The 23,357-nt window shown below is 42.7% G+C and overlaps 1 protein-coding gene across 1 annotated transcript in view; it reads right to left on the bottom strand.

The window, feature by feature from the left end:
* The window catches only part of atp1b2a (ATPase Na+/K+ transporting subunit beta 2a), a 17,087-nt gene extending 13,993 nt beyond the window's left edge, over window positions 1–3,094 (bottom strand). The window contains exon 1 of the mRNA XM_062516777.1: window positions 2,694–3,094. Within this exon, the coding sequence (XP_062372761.1) occupies window positions 2,694–2,790 (97 nt within the window). The 5' untranslated portion in view covers window positions 2,791–3,094. The remainder of the gene's footprint in view (window positions 1–2,693) is intronic.
* Between the last annotated feature and the right edge of the window lie 20,263 nt (window positions 3,095–23,357).

The following is a 23,357-nucleotide window of genomic DNA, read 5'->3' as shown; positions in this document are numbered from 1 at the left end:
GAGTGTGGGTGGCAGCCTCCCCCAGAGGAGGCCTGCTGTTTGGGCCAAGCTAATGAGGCTAACGCTAACCTTAATGAAGTGGCCACCAGCGGCCCTAACAAGGCCTCGCTCTGCACTCCCATGATGAGTCAGCTAGCAGAGAGAGCCAGGGTGGAGCGCTGGGGCGGTGAACGAGGAAACAAGAGTGCAAAAACAGAGTTGGGGGGGGGGGGGGGGGTGTAGGGAGGGAGGGAGGGAGAGAATGAGAAAGATAGGGAGAGGCAGGCAGTGTGAGTGAGAGGAAGAAAGAGAGAACTGCAGAACATCAGAATGCCTGTTAGTCAATGCAAATGGGATGGGCAAAAAAATCTCAATCTAGGCATATTCATAACCTCAGTCCCTCATGCAAGCTCTCTCTCTCTCTCTCTCTCTCTTTCACACACACACACACACACACACACACACACACACGCAGCTGCATGCGCAGAGATGCACCTCTACATGTAAAAATGCAAACTGTACTCCTGCAACTAGCTGTTCTTAGGCTGAGCAAAATCCAGCTGTTTTTTTGTGTCAAGCCTAGCTTAGGGTTGTTTTTGGCCAGAAAAGTTGAAGGACATTAAGTTGCTCTTGTACCCTTCCCTTTATCACATACACATACAGTGTATGTACAAGGATGGACTAACAGACAACTACCTACACCAAAAAGGCTGAATTCACTATAAATCGCCTCCCAATCCTGTTTTATGGCGTAGCCTATAATTGCACATTTGAGACTCCTCATGAAAGTTACAATATATTTGTTCCATTTGTCTCAGGTAACACAGTCATGTATGGCTACTATAAGTACTATGGCATCTGATGCCAATTCAATCATTCCTCAAAATGACATTTGATCTATTTCTTCATCATCTCGCCATGTTACTAGCTGTCTCTCATTTGACTCACACAGCAACTCTCTACCTCTGCATTTACATATCTCTGTTTCTACTATCTTCTTGCCATGCTCATCAACCTCATCAATAATCTGTTCTGCTTGATTGACACATCTTGTGCAATGATACATATTCCATCAGCTCTTGAATAATATAAGAATTGGACCGGGCTATACATGTCTGTATCAGGGGAAGATAAGTTAACAGGTTTTGACCAATATGACCCCCCTATTTTCAATTGATGCATTGATTCACAATCTTGCATTGTACTAAATTTGGCAAGCATAATGGTATCATCTCCCTGTGATTGGTGCTTTGCGGTGTACAGCGGGAGAACTGTCTAGCCCTGTAGATTCCAATTACATTAGGCTTCAGAGTAATGGCAACCCGACCATGAGGACACGGACACTGACGGATGTGGCCACCATCCCTTCAGACGCCGCAGGCAATAGCGACCCGCTCCACAGGCCTTTAAAAACCATGGATAATTTTATCTGACACTGTCATCTGTGGCTACAGCTGCATTGTAAATCTATCTATCAATCCAAATCAATCTATTAATCCATATACATGAGTATTTTTCACCCCCCTTTTCCCATCTATTTTCTCTACCCCAACACATGCACATCCATTCATTTCATACACACACCCACACTGGGGTGACCAGCAACCGTATCACCTCAGGTTATCTCTCCCTCTGCTACCCTCAGGACACCCCACTATGCGCAGTCCAAACGAATCGCTGGGCTGGCTGGCGAGACATTTCCGCTAGATGTCGGGCCTAAACGCACGCTATGCAGCGGGAGCCCTGAGCTAGCATGTTGAATGACAGAGATTAAGATGAGGCAGCTTTGCATGAACCAGATGAGGCAGACGGTCTCTTTTGGAGACCCACGTCACGTCACGTGAACCACGTCACTGAATCGGTGAAGAACGGCCTATTCCATCCTTACGATGATTCGACCTCATGCGATAACCTTGCCTGCGCGCTGACATTATTATTATGAATGTTAACGCAACTGAGCAGGCGCGCGCACGCAGGCCCATATGTATTAAAGCCATAGCCAACCAGTCCTGTTTCAGGCTCCAGTTTCTGCCTGGCTGTAACCTGCTGCTTCAGATTCGTTCTGTGAATATCTAATCTCCGCATTTCTCTGAAACATGTCTACACACATGATGATGAGAGAAAGAGAAAAGCACTGTATGACAATTAATAGCACTGGCCTCTCCTGTAGACTAGAGTCGGGACACCCGCGCATCACACACACACACACACACACACACACACACACGCTCCAGACGCATTGCGCAAGGGTTCCGGTAAAACCCAGAATTAATTAAATAAGGGAGGAAGACCCAGGCAGGATCTGATACCGAGAGCAATAGGACCGGTTCGGGCTACCGTGTCCAAGATGATCTGTGACTAAAATTGCGCACAGCAGAGTCTCGTCCGTGGATTCATAATATAAACGCCGACATCAAAGCGAAATTGACTGTCCTACTCCTCTGCAGACGCGGTGAATCTGGACTCTTATGTAACGACACCAGTGCTGCTTCGACTCAGTGCGTTTGTCATCTCACTACTGGGACAAAGCGGGCACAGATAGCCCATACAACTGATTCCGCAATACACTCAAGCCCCTGTCCGCAAGCCGAATCAGTACCGCAACATATTAGCCTTTATATGAGGTGCCACTGATTCTGAGGGAAGGGTGAGGGTAGGGTGGGGGTGCCAGGAAATGAAGGCCAAAATCGGTACCGGCGCCGTAAGACACTCACCCCAGCTGCTCGCTGTCCTCCCCATCACTTCGTGCGTCCGCGGGTTCCAGAAGAACTCCTTCCATGATCCGTTTCCCTTGTCGTCTTCCTTAGCCATGGTGCACGTACGGTCTACTAGCTACGACTCGCTACTGATGGAGAAATAACGGAACAGACGGAGATGAAATGTGAGACGGCACTGTATAACGGAACACCGCGCGCCCTGAGGCAATCCGTCCGGCCCTGGTGAATGGCAAGAGAGAGGAAAAATATGATAGCAACCTGAAAAGGTGCTATGGAAAGGTAATGTGTCGTCTGCCTGTTGTCGTTAAATATGAAATAAAACCAAATGCGCGTGGCTCACTGAGCGAGCTAACGCTTTTTTTCCTCCCCCCCTTAAAACCGGACGGAGTGTCGCAGCGCGCGCGGGTAGTCCAGTGATACTGCGGTAAAACGCGCTGAGGCTTTTAAGCGTGCTCGCGCACTCGCGCTCCCCTTGCCTCCCCTCCTCCTCCCCGTCCCCCCCCCCCCCCCTCCCCCTTCTTCTGCAGAACAGACGCTCCACATCCCCCTCCCCCACACTGCCTCTCTCCCTCTCCCTCTACCCGCTCCATCTCCGCAGACACGCAGAGAACGACACAATTAGATGGCGTCATCAGCCAGTAGCGGCGCTCAGCTCTCCCCGTCGTCCCGCCCTCCTCCTTTATTCTCTTGTCTCTCCATCAATGCTTTGATTTTGTGTCGCCTGTTCAATGATTGACAGCTTACAGAGCGAACTGGTTTAAGACCGGGATTCCCTTTGTCCATCCTCCTTTGCTGCCTGTAGAGAACCACTGTGCGCTAATGAGAGCCGTTAGGAAGGGGTGCTTTGCAGGTGGATGGGTTCCTGTAGATGTGGATAAAGCTCTTTCACACAGCTGACCTACAGTACATGTTCCTCACAGAGGTGGCCTATTGGAATTGGAAGGCGATAGAAGTGAACTCTCTGCACCCATCATTGCACCTGCACACACACACACACACACACACACACACACACACACACACACACACACGCCAGACACTACACATATTTCATCAAAACATTGAACTAACTCTTGAGCATTGCATGGACGTCATAGGTAGGTAGAGCTTGTAAAAAAGTAGTGACATTGAAATTGAAATTGAAATAAATGAATAGTCGGCTATAGTAGCAATAATCAACAAACAGACATAAACCCACATACAAAATGTTAATATACAATATTATCCCCAATCATCCTTGCTGAGAGGATACAAAGACTGGTAATCTAATAGTTATTTTATAGAGGCTGGCTGTGTTCTTGCATTCCATTCTGTGGACTCCTGCAAGAATGTGGAGCACATTTGCCCAGACTGCCACCGGATGGTGTACTGTTAAAAGCGTTTGTGAAAGACAAATCATTGGCATGCATCTGTTTGTGTAAGTGCTCACTTGGGCTTTTTATCCAAATCCATTTGAAATTGCAAGTTGAAATAATCTTTTTGGTGTTTATATATAATTTAATATGTCTCTTGTAGTTGCTTGTCATGTGCACACTACTGTAATTTTAGTGTGAAGAATGAACCTGGACTTTTTTTCATAGAAAATCTCCACGTCTCCACAATCCAGTTTCCAGGTGGCTACTCTGGAGTTGTGAGAAATCTGGTGTGATTATTGCAAGGCCGGTTTTGTCTAAAGCTACAGTGGTTCATGTAAGCCTGAAGAGAGTGCGGACAGCCATGGTACGCAATATTGACAGACTGACTTCTGAAAGAGCACACCATTGTTGTAACATTCATTTCATGGGGCCAAGAAGAGGTAATGGAGAGGTTCCTAAAGAAGATGACCAGTGGCGTATTATTGGTATTGACTGGTATTAATCAGGAGAGGAGAATTGCAAAAAGCATTTTGGGGCCAGGCTGATCACTGCGTTCCTCCTCATGTTTGATGTCAACAAATAGCAATGTTACACTTATTAGCTGCTTTAGCCTAGCCTACTAAATGCTACGAGTAGTCTAAAATGCCACTACTGAATGGTTTGAGTAGCCTAAAATGCCACACAACCAAAGCTAGGCTTACAGTACTTTCAAATGTTTCGCCTACGGTTGTGTTCAAATAAATAACAGTGTCTTCAGGGGACAGGAACTGTGGAATGTAGTTTGTTCATTCAAAAGTACAGTATTTGCTCACCTGCCTTGACTCACACATGAACATCCCGGTTTAATAAGACGTCGGTCCACCCTTTGCAGCTACTCCTCTGGGAAGGCTTCCCACAAGATTGTTTGACCATTCTTTCAGAAGCGCATTTGTGAGGTCACAAACTAATGTTGAATGAGGAGACTGGCTCTCAGTCTCCACTCTAATTCATCCCAAAGGTGTTCTTTTGGGCTGAGGTCAGGACTCTGCAGGCCAGTCAAGTGCATCTACTACACAACACACTCTGTCATCCATGTCTTTATGGGCCTTGCTTTGTGCACTGGTGCACAGTCATGTTGGAACAGGAATGTATGAAGGTATATTTGGTGCAAAAGTCACAAGCACATTTAACTGCAGATTTCGCATGCACAACATTTCCGTGCATTCTTGTCCTTTATATTGATGAGGAAACAAGCGGAGGTTAGGCTACTTATATGAGCAGGGATGTGTGGGCGCGATCCAGGATCCAGATCCGGCCGCCTTGTTTTGTTGTCGATCGATGTGCTCTGTGTGCACAAGTTACAAAGCCGTTTTGCACCTTGTTTAGGTGGTACAATTGGTGCAAAAGTATTCGTCCCCGGAAAACAGCGACGGAAACTCGCAGATGTGGACTCAAGCACTTGTATCAATTGACTTGTAGTCAGGGGCGTATCTAGGATTGAGAGGTTAGGGGTGCTTAGCCCCAGGAGTGTGTCTATAATGTCGAAAAATTTTCATCGTTCCTACAAAGGCTTCATCATTGTTTGAAAAACATTTATCAGAACCAACATTTCTAGATGATGCAGGGAATGGGGCAGGCCTACTATTACTAAAATAAATGCATAAAGGCTATAGCCTATGCCTGTTTTTTACATCCCGACTATTTAATTTAGGTTTTAGGCTAAGCCTACACAGTGAGAGCAACTCAAGTTGGCCAGAATTATATGAAATAAGGGCATAAAGGGCATGAATAAGACAACTCCTTAGGAGGGGTTGGGAATGCTTGGGTTGAGTTTGATGATGCATTATGCCTAGCCTACACATGGATCATCATTATTTGTTTTGTGTTTTTATCCAACTTTGATAACATGCATATAAATATGGAGATTACTTTCTTTTCGCCTTTTCATTGTTATTATGCCAATCAACTGAGTTGAATGCTGTGCATGTTGTCTCTACAGAGGCTACACATATTGCTGTGCATGTTGTCTACACAGCCTATAGCCACACTGTTGTCTAATTAGGCTACACACATTTTGGGTGACATTTCTGATTCTGACACACCCATCATACAAAATAAAGCGAACTCAGTCAAAAGCCTGTTGCAAAAGCCAAGTTCAGCGGCCACAACGTTTTGAAACTTTTCCTCCGGTTCCCATTCGGCTTATGTGACATTTGCAACGTTTAATCATCTTTAACATCGTTCATAAACCTTTACTGACCTCAATCACGCAAACCACCTCAGCATCAGCTCCCTGTCTCTCTCCTGCTCCTCACTAACTTCTTGAAACATCTTCGTATCATCTAGCCAATGAATTGAAAGACAGTTTAAATGTTCCCATGCCAAAAACTAATGCTATACCATGCATTTTGGTTTTCACTCGCAATAAGAAGCTGTTAGCCTGAGTTTGGTTGTTCGATGTTGGCAATTTCCATAACGTTCCATTTAGCTGCCAAAAGCAAATGAAATAGACAAATAGCCTACAATATCGCCAGGCTGCAATATCACCTTTCCTTCCCCATAGCTAAATGAAGGCAACGTTAAGCAATTAACAATTACTGATATCAACTTACAATCTCAATATGTCGTTCACTGCGAATTTTGTCCTGTCTTCCGCCCACAGCACAAGAACTTTAACCACGCTCGCCTGCCTACCGCGCTGTGGCTCTGAGGCATGGGAATCATAACGATACTTTCATTCAATAAACGGACTTGTATTTATAGTTTGACTCACTTTCTTGCTGGCTCATTTTAAGTTCATATCTGCACTATTTTTTTTTATTATTATTATTAGCCTACTTTTTTAAATCCGACCCAAAATTATAGGGGGGCTTGGGAATATTTTAGGGGGGCTGAAGGCCACCCAAAATGGACCTAGATACGCCTATGCTTGTAGTCGTGCAAGACTTCTATTAATGAGAAAATATTTCACAGATACACAACTTCTGTTGCATTAGTTCACATTTGGGTTTACAAATGCACAAATGTTGTGCATGTTCTCAGATTATGAAACACGGATGTGCGAATGTGTTTTGCCCCAATCGTTGCAGTTTAAATGGGGCAAAAGTCTCGAGGGGATGAGGCCAGGAACTTGTGATGCACAGGTGAGAATTTGTGTATCTGTAAAAAAAAATATATGTACAACTTCAAATGTACGGTTACACATTTGTGCCTTTAGTGTGCGAATGCGAAATCTGCAGTTAAATGTGCTTGTGACTTTTGCACCAAATATACCTTCATAGAAGGGACCATCCCCAAACTGTTCCCACAAACAGTTTGTTTTTGGGACCATGAAATTGTCAAAAATCTTTTGGTTAATGCTGAAGCAATCAGAGTTCCTTTCACTGGAACTAAGGGACCAAGCCCAACTCGGGGACTCTGGTTTAGAAAATGTCTGACAAGGTAATATAACAATTGCTCTAGAGGATTAGAGGCACATCAAACAATATTTTAGAGAATAACGGAGTGGACCAGTGTTTTTCTCTCAATGAAACATCAACACATCTCAAAACATGTAGGCTATTTTGTTTGAAACTAAATCCATTTCATCACTAAACATCTCTTGGGGATTATCTGAAAAAAAAAGGTCATGGGTCAGGTCAACCATAAATGAGGAAGCAGATCACAATGTCTGATTATTATTTCTGTAGGTAAACAGCATATGGAACAAACAGTAGAGCGCAAAGGTTTCTCATTTCCATAGATGAAGTTGACCAAAATATTGACTAAAATTGTACTTACTAGCACTTAAAGGAACCGTATGTAAGAAATGTATTTCAATTAATCATAAAATGGCCCTGATATGTCACTAGACATTAAGAAATCATGCGCATCTCAAATACTTTCATCACTGATAACAGTTGTTCGGCCTGGATTTTGTCATTCAAAAAAATGAAGTTGCAGCCCTCAACTAATCTTAATGTTTACATGTTGTGTTTTGGCCTGATGCGCCACCCTCCACCTATTAACACTTGGAGGTCAGGGGCCTTTTCAGGCACTTTGAGGCAGTCTGCTATACCTTGCGATTTTTAAGTTTGGCATCTAACTAAAAACCCCTATGCAAAAGTGCCACATAATGGTTATATTTTAGAGGTCCTCCACAATAATTGAGAGTAAAGTGGATGTAATGAAATTAGTTTTTATTATAATTCAGTGTAAACACAACTATTTAAAAAAAAAAAAACTATTTTCAAAGTTCAAAGGTCAAAAACACACTATAAATATATCTAGCTAAGACATTTGAAGTTTACCTTGAAAACAATGGTGTTGGCTCCATATACTGTAAGTAAAAAGAACATTCAAAAATGTTATGTAGTTTTACTACAAATTGGAAAAAAGGGTAACACTTTCTATGAAGCTTGTATTTATAATGGTTTCTGAAGGCATTCAAAATATTTCATAAGATAGCTATAAGTCATTGTAATGCTCATTATAGACATTTAAAGGTCGTAATAATATCTCATAACGTAGGTTACGAATGTAACTATGGATCTGTGAGACCGAGGGATGACTGACTATCCTTGTCGCTCGGACCATTCTGAGGCGTTCAGGGATAGGAGACTGACCCGGGAGCATTCTCTGCTATTTATTAACGCAAGTCGTTCTGCTTCCGGAGGTCATGGACGTGACTATTTTGACATATGGTCTCGGTGATAGGCAGAACGAAGGTGATCATTCCTTTTTAGACCGTAGTGACGGTGTGAGTGAGGTCGAAACAGATCCACCTTTATGACCCTGACTATCAACTGTGAGTGGTTATAATCTTAAAAATAGTGAGGATTTATAAACATGTGACATCAGTTTTGTTAACTGCCAGACCTTTTAATGCATCATAACCTACACTAAACCACTTGTTTTAGGATAGGTTAGGGTCACATGGTAGGGATAGCACTGACTTACAGGCGGAGCTTCAGTGATGTCACTACCTGTGGGCCTTCACCTCAGCGCGTAAGTTGCGCGCTAGGTGGCCACGAACTCATTGCTTAATCTGTGACACATTACAGTGTGTAGGCCTATTCATAATTCATTTGTGTTTATTCATTTGTTAGATTGTTGTATGTTTGACGTAGTTTGTAATCATTCTGCTCGTTTATCTTAAGTCAACCGAGGCCTTCAATGCGGTTGCTCATATCCGCCTGTAACCATATGTGCGTCGTGACACTGTGTAGGCCTACTCTTGATTATAATAAGAGGCAAATTGTTACATATTTAATTTTAAAAGCATATAATATAGGATGAACAAAGTGTGGACTTGCTATATTAAATCCAGGTAACCAGATAGGCTATTTGCACGTCCGATTTTGCAAGTGACTATGTAACGGTTGCTAGCTGGTTAGCTATGCTATGGAACGTTAGTAAACCGCACTCCCCGACGCTTCAAGAGCGCTGCTGGCATGAAAGCTAGTAGCCTGGGCTTTTAGCTGGATTGTTAGCGCGCTCGACTCCCGATCCGAGGTGCTGCTGTCTCGCGGGTTCGAGTCCGGGCGTGTGCAGGGCTGGACTGCGGTGGTTCCACACAACGCAGGTTACATTGGTGCCGTGACCCGGATCGGGAGTGAGGTTTAGGGGGGTGAGTGTAACGGGTGCTAGCTGGTTAGCTATGCTGTGGAACGTTAGTAAACCTCACTCCCCGACGCTTCAAGAGCGCTGCTGGCATGAAAGCTAGTAGCCTGGGCTTTTAGCTGGATTGTTAGCACGCTCGACTCTCGATCCGAGGTGCTGCTGTCTCGCGGGTTCGAGTCCGGGCGTGTGCAGGGCTGGACCGCGGTGGTTCCACACAACGCAGGTTACAACTACATTAAAAAACCGACAGCTGTCTGTAAGACCAAAGACCAAAACTTATTTAGGCTATCGTATGCTGACTAAGCTACTGTATTCGCCCACAGTAGGCTATCCTCTTAACTTTTTCGAAAAGAATGAAAGAAGGCAGTATATTAAAGATATGGACTGCGAGATAGCCTTCAGCAGCTTTAGGCACTCAAGGGGAGAAAGTGCTCCATGCTGCATTATTGAGACGGGCTTCGTTTCGGGAAACATTTTTAAAACACAATGTGAAAGACCTCCGATGCGCACTGATAGCTATAGTTATGGGGCTGTAACTCAGGAGGATATAGTTGAGCCTAAGCAATCAACAACGTCTGTACTTTGCAGCGTTTTTTTTTTCAGAGGGGGTCCAAAATTGCGGGTGTCCCGACCCCCCCGGTTCCTACGCGCCAGCAAGCAGCTAGTTCATATGCATGTGGGAAATGCGGCGGGACACATAAACCACGGCAATGTCCAGCTTTTGGCGTCATATGCCATAATTGTAGCAGGAGAAATCACTTCGCCAAAATGTGTTCCTCATCTGAAGACAGGTTAGGCACTGCGAGAAGCGTGAATGACCTAGACAGAGAAGTTTAATCTCTTTTCATAGGGACTATGTCCTGTGTAGGATTAAACCACAAGACTCAGCTGGCTGACAATGCATGGTATACCACAGCCAACATAAAAAACACTAGTGTTAAGTTCAAACTGGACACTGGCGCTGATGCAAATGTGCTACCACTGAACATGTTTCAAAAGATTCCAGGTCCCAATCGTCTGAAGCCCACACAAGTAGCTCCCGTGGCTTCCGGAGGAGCACGCCTGAAACCAGAAGGTGAGGGCAAGGTGAGGTTCACCTGTGAAACGGCCGGGAGAAAGTCGGACTTGCAGTTCTTTGTCACCAAGCACTCGTCCACTCCAATCCTGGGCAGGGAAGCATGCGAGGGGCTGCGGCTGGTAAAGAGAATGGAGATGATTGCAATTACAGTTTTTCTCAATTGTTTACACACAATTTCTGGTACTTGAGACACAATTTCCATAATATGTAGCTCATGCACCAACCTCCTGAACCCATTCTGCTGAACTATAAGCACAATTTCTGCTTTACACTCAAATTGCAGTTCTATAACACTACACACAATTCTGTGCATTAGACACAATTTTCATGAAGAAAATCTCTTGTTTTCACAAAGAACACACTGCCATTCAAATTCTAAAGCTAACTGCCCTACCATGCACCCTGACTCATCAGATGGGCAAACTCCTGTCACACAGTCTTACAATTAGCAATCAGAGCTTTAGTATTACAGTAGTAGTACAGGCAGAGGCAGAGCCAGAGGAGTGAGAGTAAGAGGAGGAGGATGGGGAGGCCAAGGACCGTAATCTCTGATAAGATCCGAGCCACTAGAACATTGCAGTGCTGCGTATCAATACAGTAGTACAGTACCGGACAGTACAATACAGCTCAATGAGCACAGTAATACAGTATTGCCTGTGGGCTGTTCTGTAGGACTGTAAAAATAAAGTATGTTTCAAGTATTTGGGGAAAGTAATCCTATATTCCTACACAGTTTACAGTATTTTACCATTTGTTTGGCAGCCGAAAGATTACCAACACAAGGGCTTCTGTCTCCTGAACAGGAAACTGAAATCATGAGCATTGTCCTAGAAAAAACTGCATAACATTACGGCAAATACAAAGAAAAATAATAGAAAACAATGAGATATTTCAAAATATTGATAGGGTAAGCATATCAACTTACTGTATCAGCTTATCTACTGTTCGTAGTACTGTGTGTAGTGTAACACTGAACAAAAAAAGGCCCAAGTCATTATAATGAATGGAGAAGAAGTATTTTAAATTCATCGCAGTGTTTTACACTGAGCACATCAGTGTTCAACTGGTCCTTATTAGAGTGCATGAAAATGCACTCTACTGTTATCCGATATCTTATTATTATTTTTCTTCTAACGAATTTGTGCATCTAATTCAGCCTCAACCGTTTAACGTAGAAACTGCATTCAAACTGTGTCGCGTAGATCTTACTTATGTGACTTCAGCTATGTATTTTTCAACTTTGTAACTTTTACACTTTTTGAACTATGAATTGAAAACTATTACAGATTTCTCCATAGACTTAACATTGCGCCGCCATGTTGGATACCAACAACCAGCTACATCACGGGCATGGTACGCTAGTCCTTGGCTAACTAGCATAGCTATGACTAGCATTAGCTGCGCAGCCTCATAGTGAGTGAGTCTGAGGCAAACCAAAGCCCATTTGACACAACAAGGTTGTTTATAAGGGTTAATTCCGAAAGACTGGAACTTGAGTTCTGAGCTATAATTTAGCACACATAACCAATTCAGATTGCAGGATTCCAACAGCCAATCAGATTGCAGGATTCTGGGAGCCAATCAAATTGCAGGATTCTGGGGGCCAATCAGATTGCAGGATTCCAACAGCCAATCAAATTGCAGGGTTCTGGGAGCCAATCAGATTGCAGGATTCTGGAGGCCAATCAGATTGCAGGATTCCAACAGCCAATCAGATTGCAGGATTCCAACAGCCAATCAGATTGCAGGATTCCAACAGCCAATCAAATTGCAGGATTCTGGGAGCCAATCAGATTGCAGGATTCCAACAGCCAATCAGCTTGCAGGATTCCAACAGCCAATCAGATTGCAGGATTCTGGGAGCCAATCAGATTGCACAGTTCTGGGAGCCAATCAGATTGCAGGATTCCAACGGCCAATCAGATTGCAGGATTCCAACAGCCAATCAGATCGCTGGATTCTGGGGGCCAATCAGATTGCAGGATTCTGGGAGCCAATCAGATTGCAGGATTCTGGGAGCCAATCAGATTGCAGGATTCCAACAGCCAATCAGATTGCAGGACTCCAACAGCCAATCAGATTGCAGGATTCTGGGAGCCAATCAAATCGCAGGATTCTGGGAGCCAATCAGATTGCAGGATTCCTGGGGCCAATCAGATTGCAGGATTCCAACAGCCAATCAGATTGCGGGATTCTGGGAGCCAATCAGATTGCAGGATTCCAACAGCCAATCAGATTGCAGGATTCCAACAGCCAATCAGATTGCAGGATTCCAACAGCCAATCAAATTGCAGGATTCTGGGAGCCAATCAAATTGCAGGATTCTGGGGGCCAATCAGATTGCAGGATTCCAACAGCCAATCAGATTGCAGGATTCTGGGAGCCAATCAGATTGCAGGATTCTGGGGGCCAATCAGATTGCAGGATTCCAACAGCCAATCAAATTGCAGGGTTCTGGGAGCCAATCAGATTGCAGGATTCTGGAGGCCAATCAGATTGCAGGATTCCAACAGCCAATCAGATTGCAGGATTCCAACAGCCAATCAAATTGCAGGATTCTGGGAGCCAATCAGATTGCAGGATTCCAACAGCCAATCAGCTTGCAGGATTCCAACAGCCAATCAGATTGCAGGATTCTGGGAGCCAATCAGATTGCACAGTTCTGGGAGCCAATCAGATTGCAGGATTCCAACGGCCAATCAGATTGCAGGATTCCAACAGCCAATCAGATCGCTGGATTCTGGGGGCCAATCAGATTGCAGGATTCTGGGAGCCAATCAGATTGCAGGATTCTGGGAGCCAATCAGATTGCAGGATTCCAACAGCCAATCAGATTGCAGGACTCCAACAGCCAATCAGATTGCAGGATTCTGGGAGCCAATCAAATCGCAGGATTCTGGGAGCCAATCAGATTGCAGGATTCCTGGGGCCAATCAGATTGCAGGATTCCAACAGCCAATCAGATTGCGGGATTCCAACAGCCAATCAAATTGCAGGATTCTGGGAGCCAATCAGATCGCTGGATTCTGGGGGCCAATCAGATTGCAGGATTCTGGGAGCCAATCAGATTGCAGGATTCCAACAGCCAATCAGATTGCAGGACTCCAACAGCCAATCAGATTGCAGGATTCTGGGAGCCAATCAAATCGCAGGATTCTGGGAGCCAATCAGATTGCAGGATTCCGGGAGCCAATCAAATTGCAGGGTTCTGGGAGCCAATCAGATTGCAGAATTCCTGGGGCCAATCAGATTGCAGGATTCCAACAGCCAATCAGATTGCGGGATTCCAACAGCCAATCAGATTGCAGGATTCCGGGAGCCAATCAAATTGCAGGGTTCTGGGAGCCAATCAGATTGCAGGATTCTGGAGGCCAATCAGATTGCAGGATTCCAACAGCCAATCAGATTGCGGGATTCCAACAGCCAATCAAATTGCAGGATTCTGGGAGCCAATCAGATTGCAGGATTCCAACAGCCAATCAGATTGCAGGATTCCAACAGCCAATCAGATTGCAGGATTCTGGGAGCCAATCAAATCGCAGGACTCTGGGAGCCAATCAGATCGCTGGATTCTGGGGGCCAATCAGATTGCAGGATTCTGGGAGCCAATCAGATTGCACAGTTCTGGGAGCCAATCAGATTGCAGGATTCCAGCGGCCAATCAGATTGCAGGATTCCAACAGCCAATCAGATCGCTGGATTCTGGGGGCCAATCAGATTGCAGGATTCTGGGAGCCAATCAGATTGCGGGATTCCAACAGCCAATCAAATTACAGGATTCTGGGAGCCAATCAGATTGCAGAATTCCAACAGCCAATCAGATTGCAGGACTCCAACAGCCAATCAGATTGCAGGATTCTGGGAGCCAATCAAATCGCAGGATTCTGGGAGCCAATCAGATTGCAGGATTCCGGGAGCCAATCAAATTGCAGGGTTCTGGGAGCCAATCAGATTGCAGGATTCCAACAGCCAATCAGTGTCGAAATTGCTGCTTTTATCGCTTCGTTTAATGCTAAATTAGATTTTACAAATAGGCTCTGAAAAAAGAACACTGTGTGCACGACGTTGGTATAGAAAGATATAGATATAACGTTTAACGTAGAAACTTCATTCAAACTGCGCTGCGTAGGTCTTACTTAGGTGACTTCAGCTATGTATTTTTCAACTTTGTAACTTTTATACTTTTTGAACTATTCGGTTTTTAAGTCCGACGTCACAGGCCCAACAGCTATTTTGTGAATAGACGTTTATTAGCGCAGCCAGACGGTTTTTGCGACTTGTAAACTATGTCATCACCACCTTCGTTTTAGCGGTTTTAAAACAAAATCGCTAAACTTTAACAAAATAATCACTGTAGCTATGCATCCATATTATATATTAATGGGTAACGTCTAGGCTTCCGCGAAAAATATAGATTTGATTGGGTTGAGGCAACAAGTCCGTTTAAGATGACAATTGTTTAGTAAGAGCTAGTAAGAATAGCGGAAATTAATAGTTTATTTGACTGTCTATGGAGGATAACATGTGAGTTTGAAAGCCGTTGGACCCGGACATATATTTATTATCCCATTGTTACATCATCACTTAAAAACCGAATTAAATGAAAACTATTAAAAATTTCCCCATAGACTTAACATTGCGATTATGACATCACAATGGCAATTAGAATCCTATGCTAGAACTCTCTCCCCCTCTCTCTGTTTCCTGTGCGTCCTAAGCAGAAATGTTTGCATTTTCATGCACTCGTAATTCCCTGGAATTACTTTCTCTAGTTGATATACTGTATGATGGTTTGTGTGTGTCTCTTGTGAACAGAAGAGCATTTTGAGGAGAAATTACATTGTTTTGAAGGTAAAGTGTCATTTTGCAGGAGAATTGTGGAGTTTTGCCCATTGTGTGTGTTGTTTTGGATTTGTGTGTAGAGTTCTGAGAATATGAGGCATGTTTTCAGAAAATGTGTGTTAACAATCGAGAAAAACCACAACCAAGGCACCAACCACAAAAGAGGAGTTTGTCTGTCTTCAGTGGCCTGGGCCAGTTTCCAGGGGTGCATCACATTCACACTGACCCAGATGTGGCCCCAGTAGTACATGGCTGTAGGAAAATTCCCGTGACAGAGCCCACGGAGTGGGTAAATAGCCTTGTCATCAACGAAGCGGCATAAACGGCAGCGTACCCATGACACCAAGACATACAAGACAGACAAACAAACAAAAATTAAATAAATAATAAAAACAAACAAAACCAGAAAAGTCCACGTCAACCTAGTCCAACTGACTGCATCCCAGCAAGAGTAAGCGCGCTGTCAGATTGCATGTCCACACTTGCAATCGCTGGGGCAGAACCTCGGCAGATGAGATGGCCCACAGTTGACATGACCAGTTGGCAAATCGCACTCATCCGACCATCACTGCCGACAGGCACCAGGAAGATGCGCCGAGGCACTGCACCAGAGTGAGGGGATCCCCCGGTGTTCCCCCGAAGCCGCGTCCCTCTCCTGCGCCAGACCAGCCGACAGTCCACCGACCAGATCAGCCACCGTCTCAGGCATTCAAACTCGCGAATCGACAAAGAGTCAAACTCCCAGCTGACAGTCAACCTACCGAAAGAGCCATCAAGTCCGCAGGCCATGCTGATGATTCTGAAACAGTCCAGCCAGCAGCAGGAAAGGAGCTCCTCGGCCCTGGAACCACAGCCAGCAACACCAGCAGTAGGCCTACCAGTCACAGGTGCCCCATTGATCCGGCAAGAGAACAGCTGATCCCCAATAGGTGAAAAACAGCGCAGGCTAAGCGCAGACTACGCCACTTCCCAAGACGCCTTCACCCTATCACTCTCTGACTCTATCCCTTCATCATTCTATACATCCATCACTGTCCCTCTAGCCCTCCCTCATTCTATAGCTCCATCACTCTATCCCTTCATCATTCTAGACCTTCATCACTCATCACTCTATCCCTTCATCATTCTAAACCTCCATCACTCTAGCCTTCTATCCCTTCTTCATTCTAGACCTCCATCACTCTATTACCCTATCCATTCATCACTCTATAGTATACCTTCATCACTCTATTGTTGATTTTGTGCTGCCTCTTTTCAAAGTTCACAAGTCCATAGCACAAGAACTAAACCATTAAGGGGCTCAAATTGTACATGCTGTTACATAGGAATAGCATGTAGCGAAATCATCATTTGGTCATGGTCATGGTCATAGCTGTCCCTCAAAGTTGATCAAAATGTGTTTATGCAAATCTTTTGCTAATTTCATTTCCCACCCTAAACATGGGCAATATGCACCATTGAGATCTACTGAGAAATATGTCTTGCATAGAGTAACCACAAGTGGCACTAAAATCACTGAATCGCTGAAATTGCAGGGGTGGGGACAAAACATACTGATCTCAGTGGTGCATTTTGCCCATGTTCAGAGTGGGAAATAAATAAGAAAGATCTGTATAAGATAGGTCAAATTGGTGTTTTTAGAAAGAAGGGATCATTGAGAATAAAGAGAAAAATATTTCAAAAAAATCTTTGTACATTCCCACAAGGTGGGTGTTCCCATCCTGCCTTGCACAGTGATTTCATTCACGCTGCTAAGGCAGTCTGGAAACAACATTTGATAGAGATCCGTGGTGCCCAATAAACGGATCTGGGCATTTTTTCAAATACGAGAAAATGAACGTCTGGTTGCCAGACCACGTCCAAGTGGTAGGCACTAGCCAGGCTAACAAGGTAGGGTACTCTGAAAATGATATCCAAAATGATTTTTCAGACTTGTGAGGTCTACAGGGTCTACAGACCCTGAAGGAATTTATTTTCTCTTCATTGCTTTTGTGAGAGTGTTTCTACTTGTATCTCATTAAGGAAAATAAACATTTCGATCAGCTTTGAGGGACAGTTATGACGATGCAGAATCATCCAGACCAAACATGATGCTTTTGCTACATACTATTCCTATTTATGTACCAGCATGTAAAATTAGAGCCTCCTATATATGGTTTAGTTCTTGTCTTATGGACTTGTGAACTTTGACGAAAAAAAAGAGACAGAACAAAATCGACACCCCCCTCCCCCCATACAACTAGCTGTATCTTGGAAAGTTTTTATGTCATATAAAAGTAATTGTACAGTGTCACCTGGTCATTTTTTCTGATTTTTTTTACACCTAGTAAGAGCGTGGACCCCTGGTTGAATTGACGTGGAATGACCCATAGCAGTGTGTTCAGGGGACAGGAACTGTGAAAGTTAATTTGTTCACTCTGGGCCAAAGTTGTTCATAGGTGCCAAAAGTTGGTTGACTGATGGGTTGATGGCCTAATCCCCCACCTCAACCTATATATGTCAATTTTGATACAAGTTTGACCACTTTTTCATGTTTGCTATGTTGCCCACCCAATATTTCTACCAGCCTTAGAAAATGTCTGACCAGGTAGTATAACAAAGAAAGGCTTGGAACAATAGATTGAGAGCATTAGAGGCTCTTCATTACAGTTTTTTTCAATCGCTAACAAGCGTTTGTCCATTCATTTGACACATTTTCAAAACTCTAAACACAGTTAGCACAACATCAGTCTTTGTGGCCATGCCATTCACACATTTCATGTCGTTTTCACACAGTATGCAGTCAGTGAATACATTTCCACAATGCTTACATTTTCTTAACAGACAAGCTATACCTCTTAACAAAATTATGGATCGTTTTTCTATTACAGTTTTTTCCTATTGCTTACAGAATTTGGCTCATTATTTCAAAACTCTACACACAGCTATATAACACATAGCACTTGGGGATAAACAACTCACATCTATGCCAAAATGAAACACTGCAATCAAAACATAACACTCATTTCTAAAAACTAAATTCTTGCAACAAAACTATACACACAAGCACCATTTGAATTACCCTTATATCACCAGTAACACACTGATGCACTTTAGAAAACACTGCCGTCTGTGTTTCTATTTTTGTATTTTATTTGGTCATTTTCTCAGACCTCATCTTCTGTAAAAACTCAAAAGTAGATTTTCTGCAGTAATCAAAACAAAAGTTTTTACAAAAAAACAACATTCTTACAGATATAAAGAGAAATAGAAGAGTCAAATATAGCAACAAAACAAAAGTAAAAAAAAATACTGGATCATTTGCGATTGAAAAAAACAACAAAATATATATTGGTTTTGCGTGTGTGTGTGTGTGTACAGTATGTGTGTGTCTGTGTCTGTGTATGTCTGTGTGTGTGCACATGTGCGTGTGCGTGTGTGTGTGTGTGTGTGTGTGTGTGTGTGTGTGTATATGTGCATGTGAGTGTGTATGTGGCGTGTATGTGGTGTGTATATGGTGGTGGTGTGGGGGGGGGGGGGGGGGGGGGGGGGTGCAATATCATACACACATACAATGGGGGGGATTGATCCCCAATGTCTCCACATGCCTCTTGCCACATTGCCTGCAGAAGAGGTATGCGGGCGTGTGGTTGGCGATCATTTACTTTCCACCACCATGCAGAACTATTTCCTCAATTGCATTTAGGGGCTGTAAGGGGGCAGGTATACAACTTTTGATATATGAATTGTCTCCATGCTTGCAAAGTTCTCAAAATGGCTTACTGGAGGCCTGTTTGTAGTGTTAAGGTTCAGACCGATTGGTGCTCTGTTTTCTGTGCACGTGTTTTCAGGTGTATAAGTAAGTGCCTACAATTGCCAGATGAGTTTTACATTTTGAACAAAGTGTTTTCCCAATGATACCAGGGGATTTTGTTTTTGCACAAAGTGTCTAATGTAAGAAAAACGTGTGTAGTGTTTCGCAAAAAGTGTTTTGCAGAATTGCAAACAATGTGCAAAGCAGAGAATGTGTTTAAGCTATGGTTACACTGTGTGTAAAGTATAATACAAGAGTTTGAGGTATTGAGGCTTTGGTGTAAGCATTTGATTTTAGTGTGTAAGCAATAGGCAAAAACTGTATTTACGAATGTTAACACACAACATCCCACAATGGCAAACACAATATTCCAAACCTTAGATACAGTATAAAAACCTCTGCTTCTGCAATGATATCAGTTCAAAAGCAATATACAGTATCTCAGCTGATATGTGATATTTGATAATAAACAAACAATTGAATAAATGACACACATGATGTTGGGTAAATTGGGCCAACCACAGCCAATTCCAGTTTGGCTTAGACTCAGTGGCAGGGGTTATTTTTTCATATGACATTGACACAGTAAAAGAAGGACTTTGAGGAGTGATGTTTTTGGAAACAAAAACAGAAAAAGACCAACACTGTGATGTGTGTACGAGGAAGAGTACGAGCAAGGGGCCCAGGAAGAAGGGCAGGCCAGTGAGAGGAGCAGTGAGAGGTGCAGGTGCAGAGAGAGGAGCAGGGCCAGGGAGAGGAGTAGGCCCAAGGAAGAGGGCAAGGTAGAGGTGTAAGAATGTGGTGGTGGAATTCCAAGGGCTGCAAGAACAGTGGTCAGTGTTGAAATTTGTGCCACTATCATTGCCCATGTAATCAACCTAGGCCTTTCACTAAGAAAGGCTGGTGAGAATACATGTAAATATCAGATGCAATGTTGTTGACACAGTAATTTTGTGTTTTTTTGTTCCCCCCTTTTTACCTGGGCTTTTTGCTTTTGTTTTTTGTTCAGGGTGCTCTTGTGTGCTTCATGGATATTTTATTCACTGTAAGCAATACTGTACAACTTTTTCTGTTCTATCATGCTGTAAACACCATTTCTACTGTACCTCCTGTATAAACAGTAAAATAAAAAAATTGATTTGCTTTTTATTGGAATGCTTTTGAATGTGAACGTTGCATGTGGATATGCAGTTCCCAACCAATTTTGTGTAAAAACGGTGGATTGCATGTTTTGCATGCACATACCTGTAAAACTGAAACATAAAAGTCTATGCAGTTTTTGTAATGTCAACAATAGCCAGTATTTTGAAACCTAGTGTACTCTGACTGACTGCATGTATCTTGTGAAGTGAAAACAAGTTTTATTCTTTGACAGAATGATTTCATTTTGTGACAAATTTCCAGTGTTTTGGTAAAGTTACAGTAGTGTGTGTAGAGAAATGACGAGTTAGTGTAGGCTATATGTAACAAAATGTGGTGTAACAACATGGAATGTGTTTTTGAGAGGAAAATGATCCATTTGGCCATTTGTGTTTTGGAGGTGTGAGTCTGTGTTTAGAGTTTTGAAAATGTGTCAAATGAATGGACAAACAATTGTTAGCGATTGAAAAAACAATTTACAACTGTTTGTTTGACGAATTTAACTGTCCAATGCTTCTTGGTGGTCTTGGAAATAACTTGGAGTTTTTAGAGCCCTGCCCATTCCACAGATGATTGACTTGTTTAATTTCCATGTCAGTGCTTCCAACTCAGCGCTTGATAGGAATAGGATTTCAAGTGATTTTGCAAAAATCGGCCAAAAAGCGAATCCCATACCCTACCTATTATGAGTTACTGTAATTATGATGCAGGTACTAACATCATTCTGTGGATTTCATTTTTTTTTTCTTTCACTGAAACCTCAAGACCTCTAGGCTGTTTTGTTTGAAACTAAATCCATTTCATCACTAAACATCCTCAGGGATTATCTGGCAAATGGTGCCCATGAAATCAACATGGACTGAAAGTTGTTAGGCTATTGTTACTGTAACAGTGGACTATGCATCACGATTCAGCCAAGCGAGTCATGTGCCTACCCGTTGTCAGGGAAATGTTTAAACAGAATTGTGAGAACTGAACGTTGGAAGTGCATAGAGAATGGGATCATCAGTGAGGGTCCTTTATGTATCGGAGCAAATTACTGTAATTCAATTTCAAGATAAACATTCAGTTTCAAGTTCATGGGATTCAGTTACAAACATATGAATTCAATTTCCAAATATACTGTTCAAGTTAGTTTTTCCAATTCAATTGCTCAAAGTCAGCCATTTAAATACAAAATATTCAGATTTAGTTTGACATTTTTAAAGAAATACTGTACGTTCTCCTTCTTATATTGTCAAAACTTGGTTGTTATTTCTGTGTTCATTTTCTTTGAGGACATCGTGTTCTATCCCAATATCAAGGCTGATTTCTGCCCAAATGGAAGGGACAACAATTATGATGCAAGAAGGAGGTTGTCTTTCCAACTGCAGGGAAGCCACAGAGGCAGCGCCAAAACAATGATTAGCCTACATGATAATGGAAACTTCTTTGTTGAATTCAGTGCTTTATCAGAATGTGTACACGTGGCAAAACATCCAATTACTTGTTTGCTTTTCCTCGTTAAAATATTGTGAAACAATATTCAGACATTTTTCTACTAGGCCTATCAGAGACGGTTTCTAAATTGTGTACTTTTATCATCACTGTCTCTGTAAAACTCTTCTGTCATGTGGCACAAATGTGAGAGTGACTGTCGGACAGTTAACAAACTGCTGTTCAGTTGTCATTTTGGTTTTTGATCAAAGCAACAGTAACCAGGTGGGGTGAGCCTACCACTCTCTGAATTAGAAAGTGTGATTGGTTGGTGTGTTACAGTTTTTCAGTTTTTTTCAATTGCTTACACACAAATCCTTTATGTAGCACACAATTTCTAAAACCTTTGACTCAAACTTCACAGCTACATCAATTCAGCAAAACCATACACTTATTCTCACCCTTGACAGTGACACATGAGTTTTCAATTTAGCTTTTAGCTTTTTGTTTTTTGTTTGTTTGTTTATGGTTTGTTTAATAAGGACAGATACATATCATGTGGGCTGTGCACAACCCAACAGAAGGCATCATGGCATTTATAGCCTTGGCTAATTTTAAATGCTTGTCCCTAGAAGGGCTTTTAAAATAATACATTTATAAAATAAAAAATGACATGCTATCCATTCATCCATTCAATTTAGTCTGTTTTTAGTCCAATTTAGTGGACTGAGTTTGGCTCTTTTAAAGAGGACTACATGTAAAAAAAAAACTTCTGTCATCCCAGATTGGGATGCCATCACAGTCACACTATGAACCTCTACTGCAAGACACACTCAAGCTTTTTACAGTTATAGAAGTCCTTCAACCTATTTGAGTATTATTCAACTATACAGACATAGATGAAAATAGACAAATGTGTATTGCTACTGAGAGATAAAACTGGTTGATTGCCTCCAAAGTGTCCTTAAGACACTTTCATGAATCATGTCTAATATTTGGACATGATTACAATTCTAAAGAGTTGGACATGGCTCTATTGCCTTGTCATTGAAAACACAAACTCGCCATCTAGTGGTAAGACAGTTGTTACAAGAATGTCTTGTAAAAACACCTCTAGCAAAACACCTCCACAGATTTGTATAACATCATTTGTACAATGGCATCACCCTTTTTGCAAAACATTACACACAGTGATTTGTAAAACTCTACACACATTTCCACACCTCAGACACAGATAAGGATTGTGAGGTTACTGCCTTGTCATTACAAAGCCCCAGATTGCCAATGACCACACGAATGAACAAATTGGATAATCACATCCACCAGGTGTGTAAGCACACATACAATTGAATGCAGCAATCAGGTGTGCTATGCAGTCTTGTTGCTTTTACAGTAGTTGTTCTTTAGAGTCAAAGTGTATGTACTTTATGCAGTGGTTTTTATTTGTCTACAGCTTG

Source organism: Sardina pilchardus, chromosome 16 (genome assembly GCF_963854185.1).
Source record: "Sardina pilchardus chromosome 16, fSarPil1.1, whole genome shotgun sequence".
Taxonomy (NCBI): domain Eukaryota; kingdom Metazoa; phylum Chordata; class Actinopteri; order Clupeiformes; family Clupeidae; genus Sardina; species Sardina pilchardus.
The sequence above is the reverse complement of the archived record's forward strand: the minus strand, read 5'-3'. Positions and strand labels throughout refer to the sequence as shown.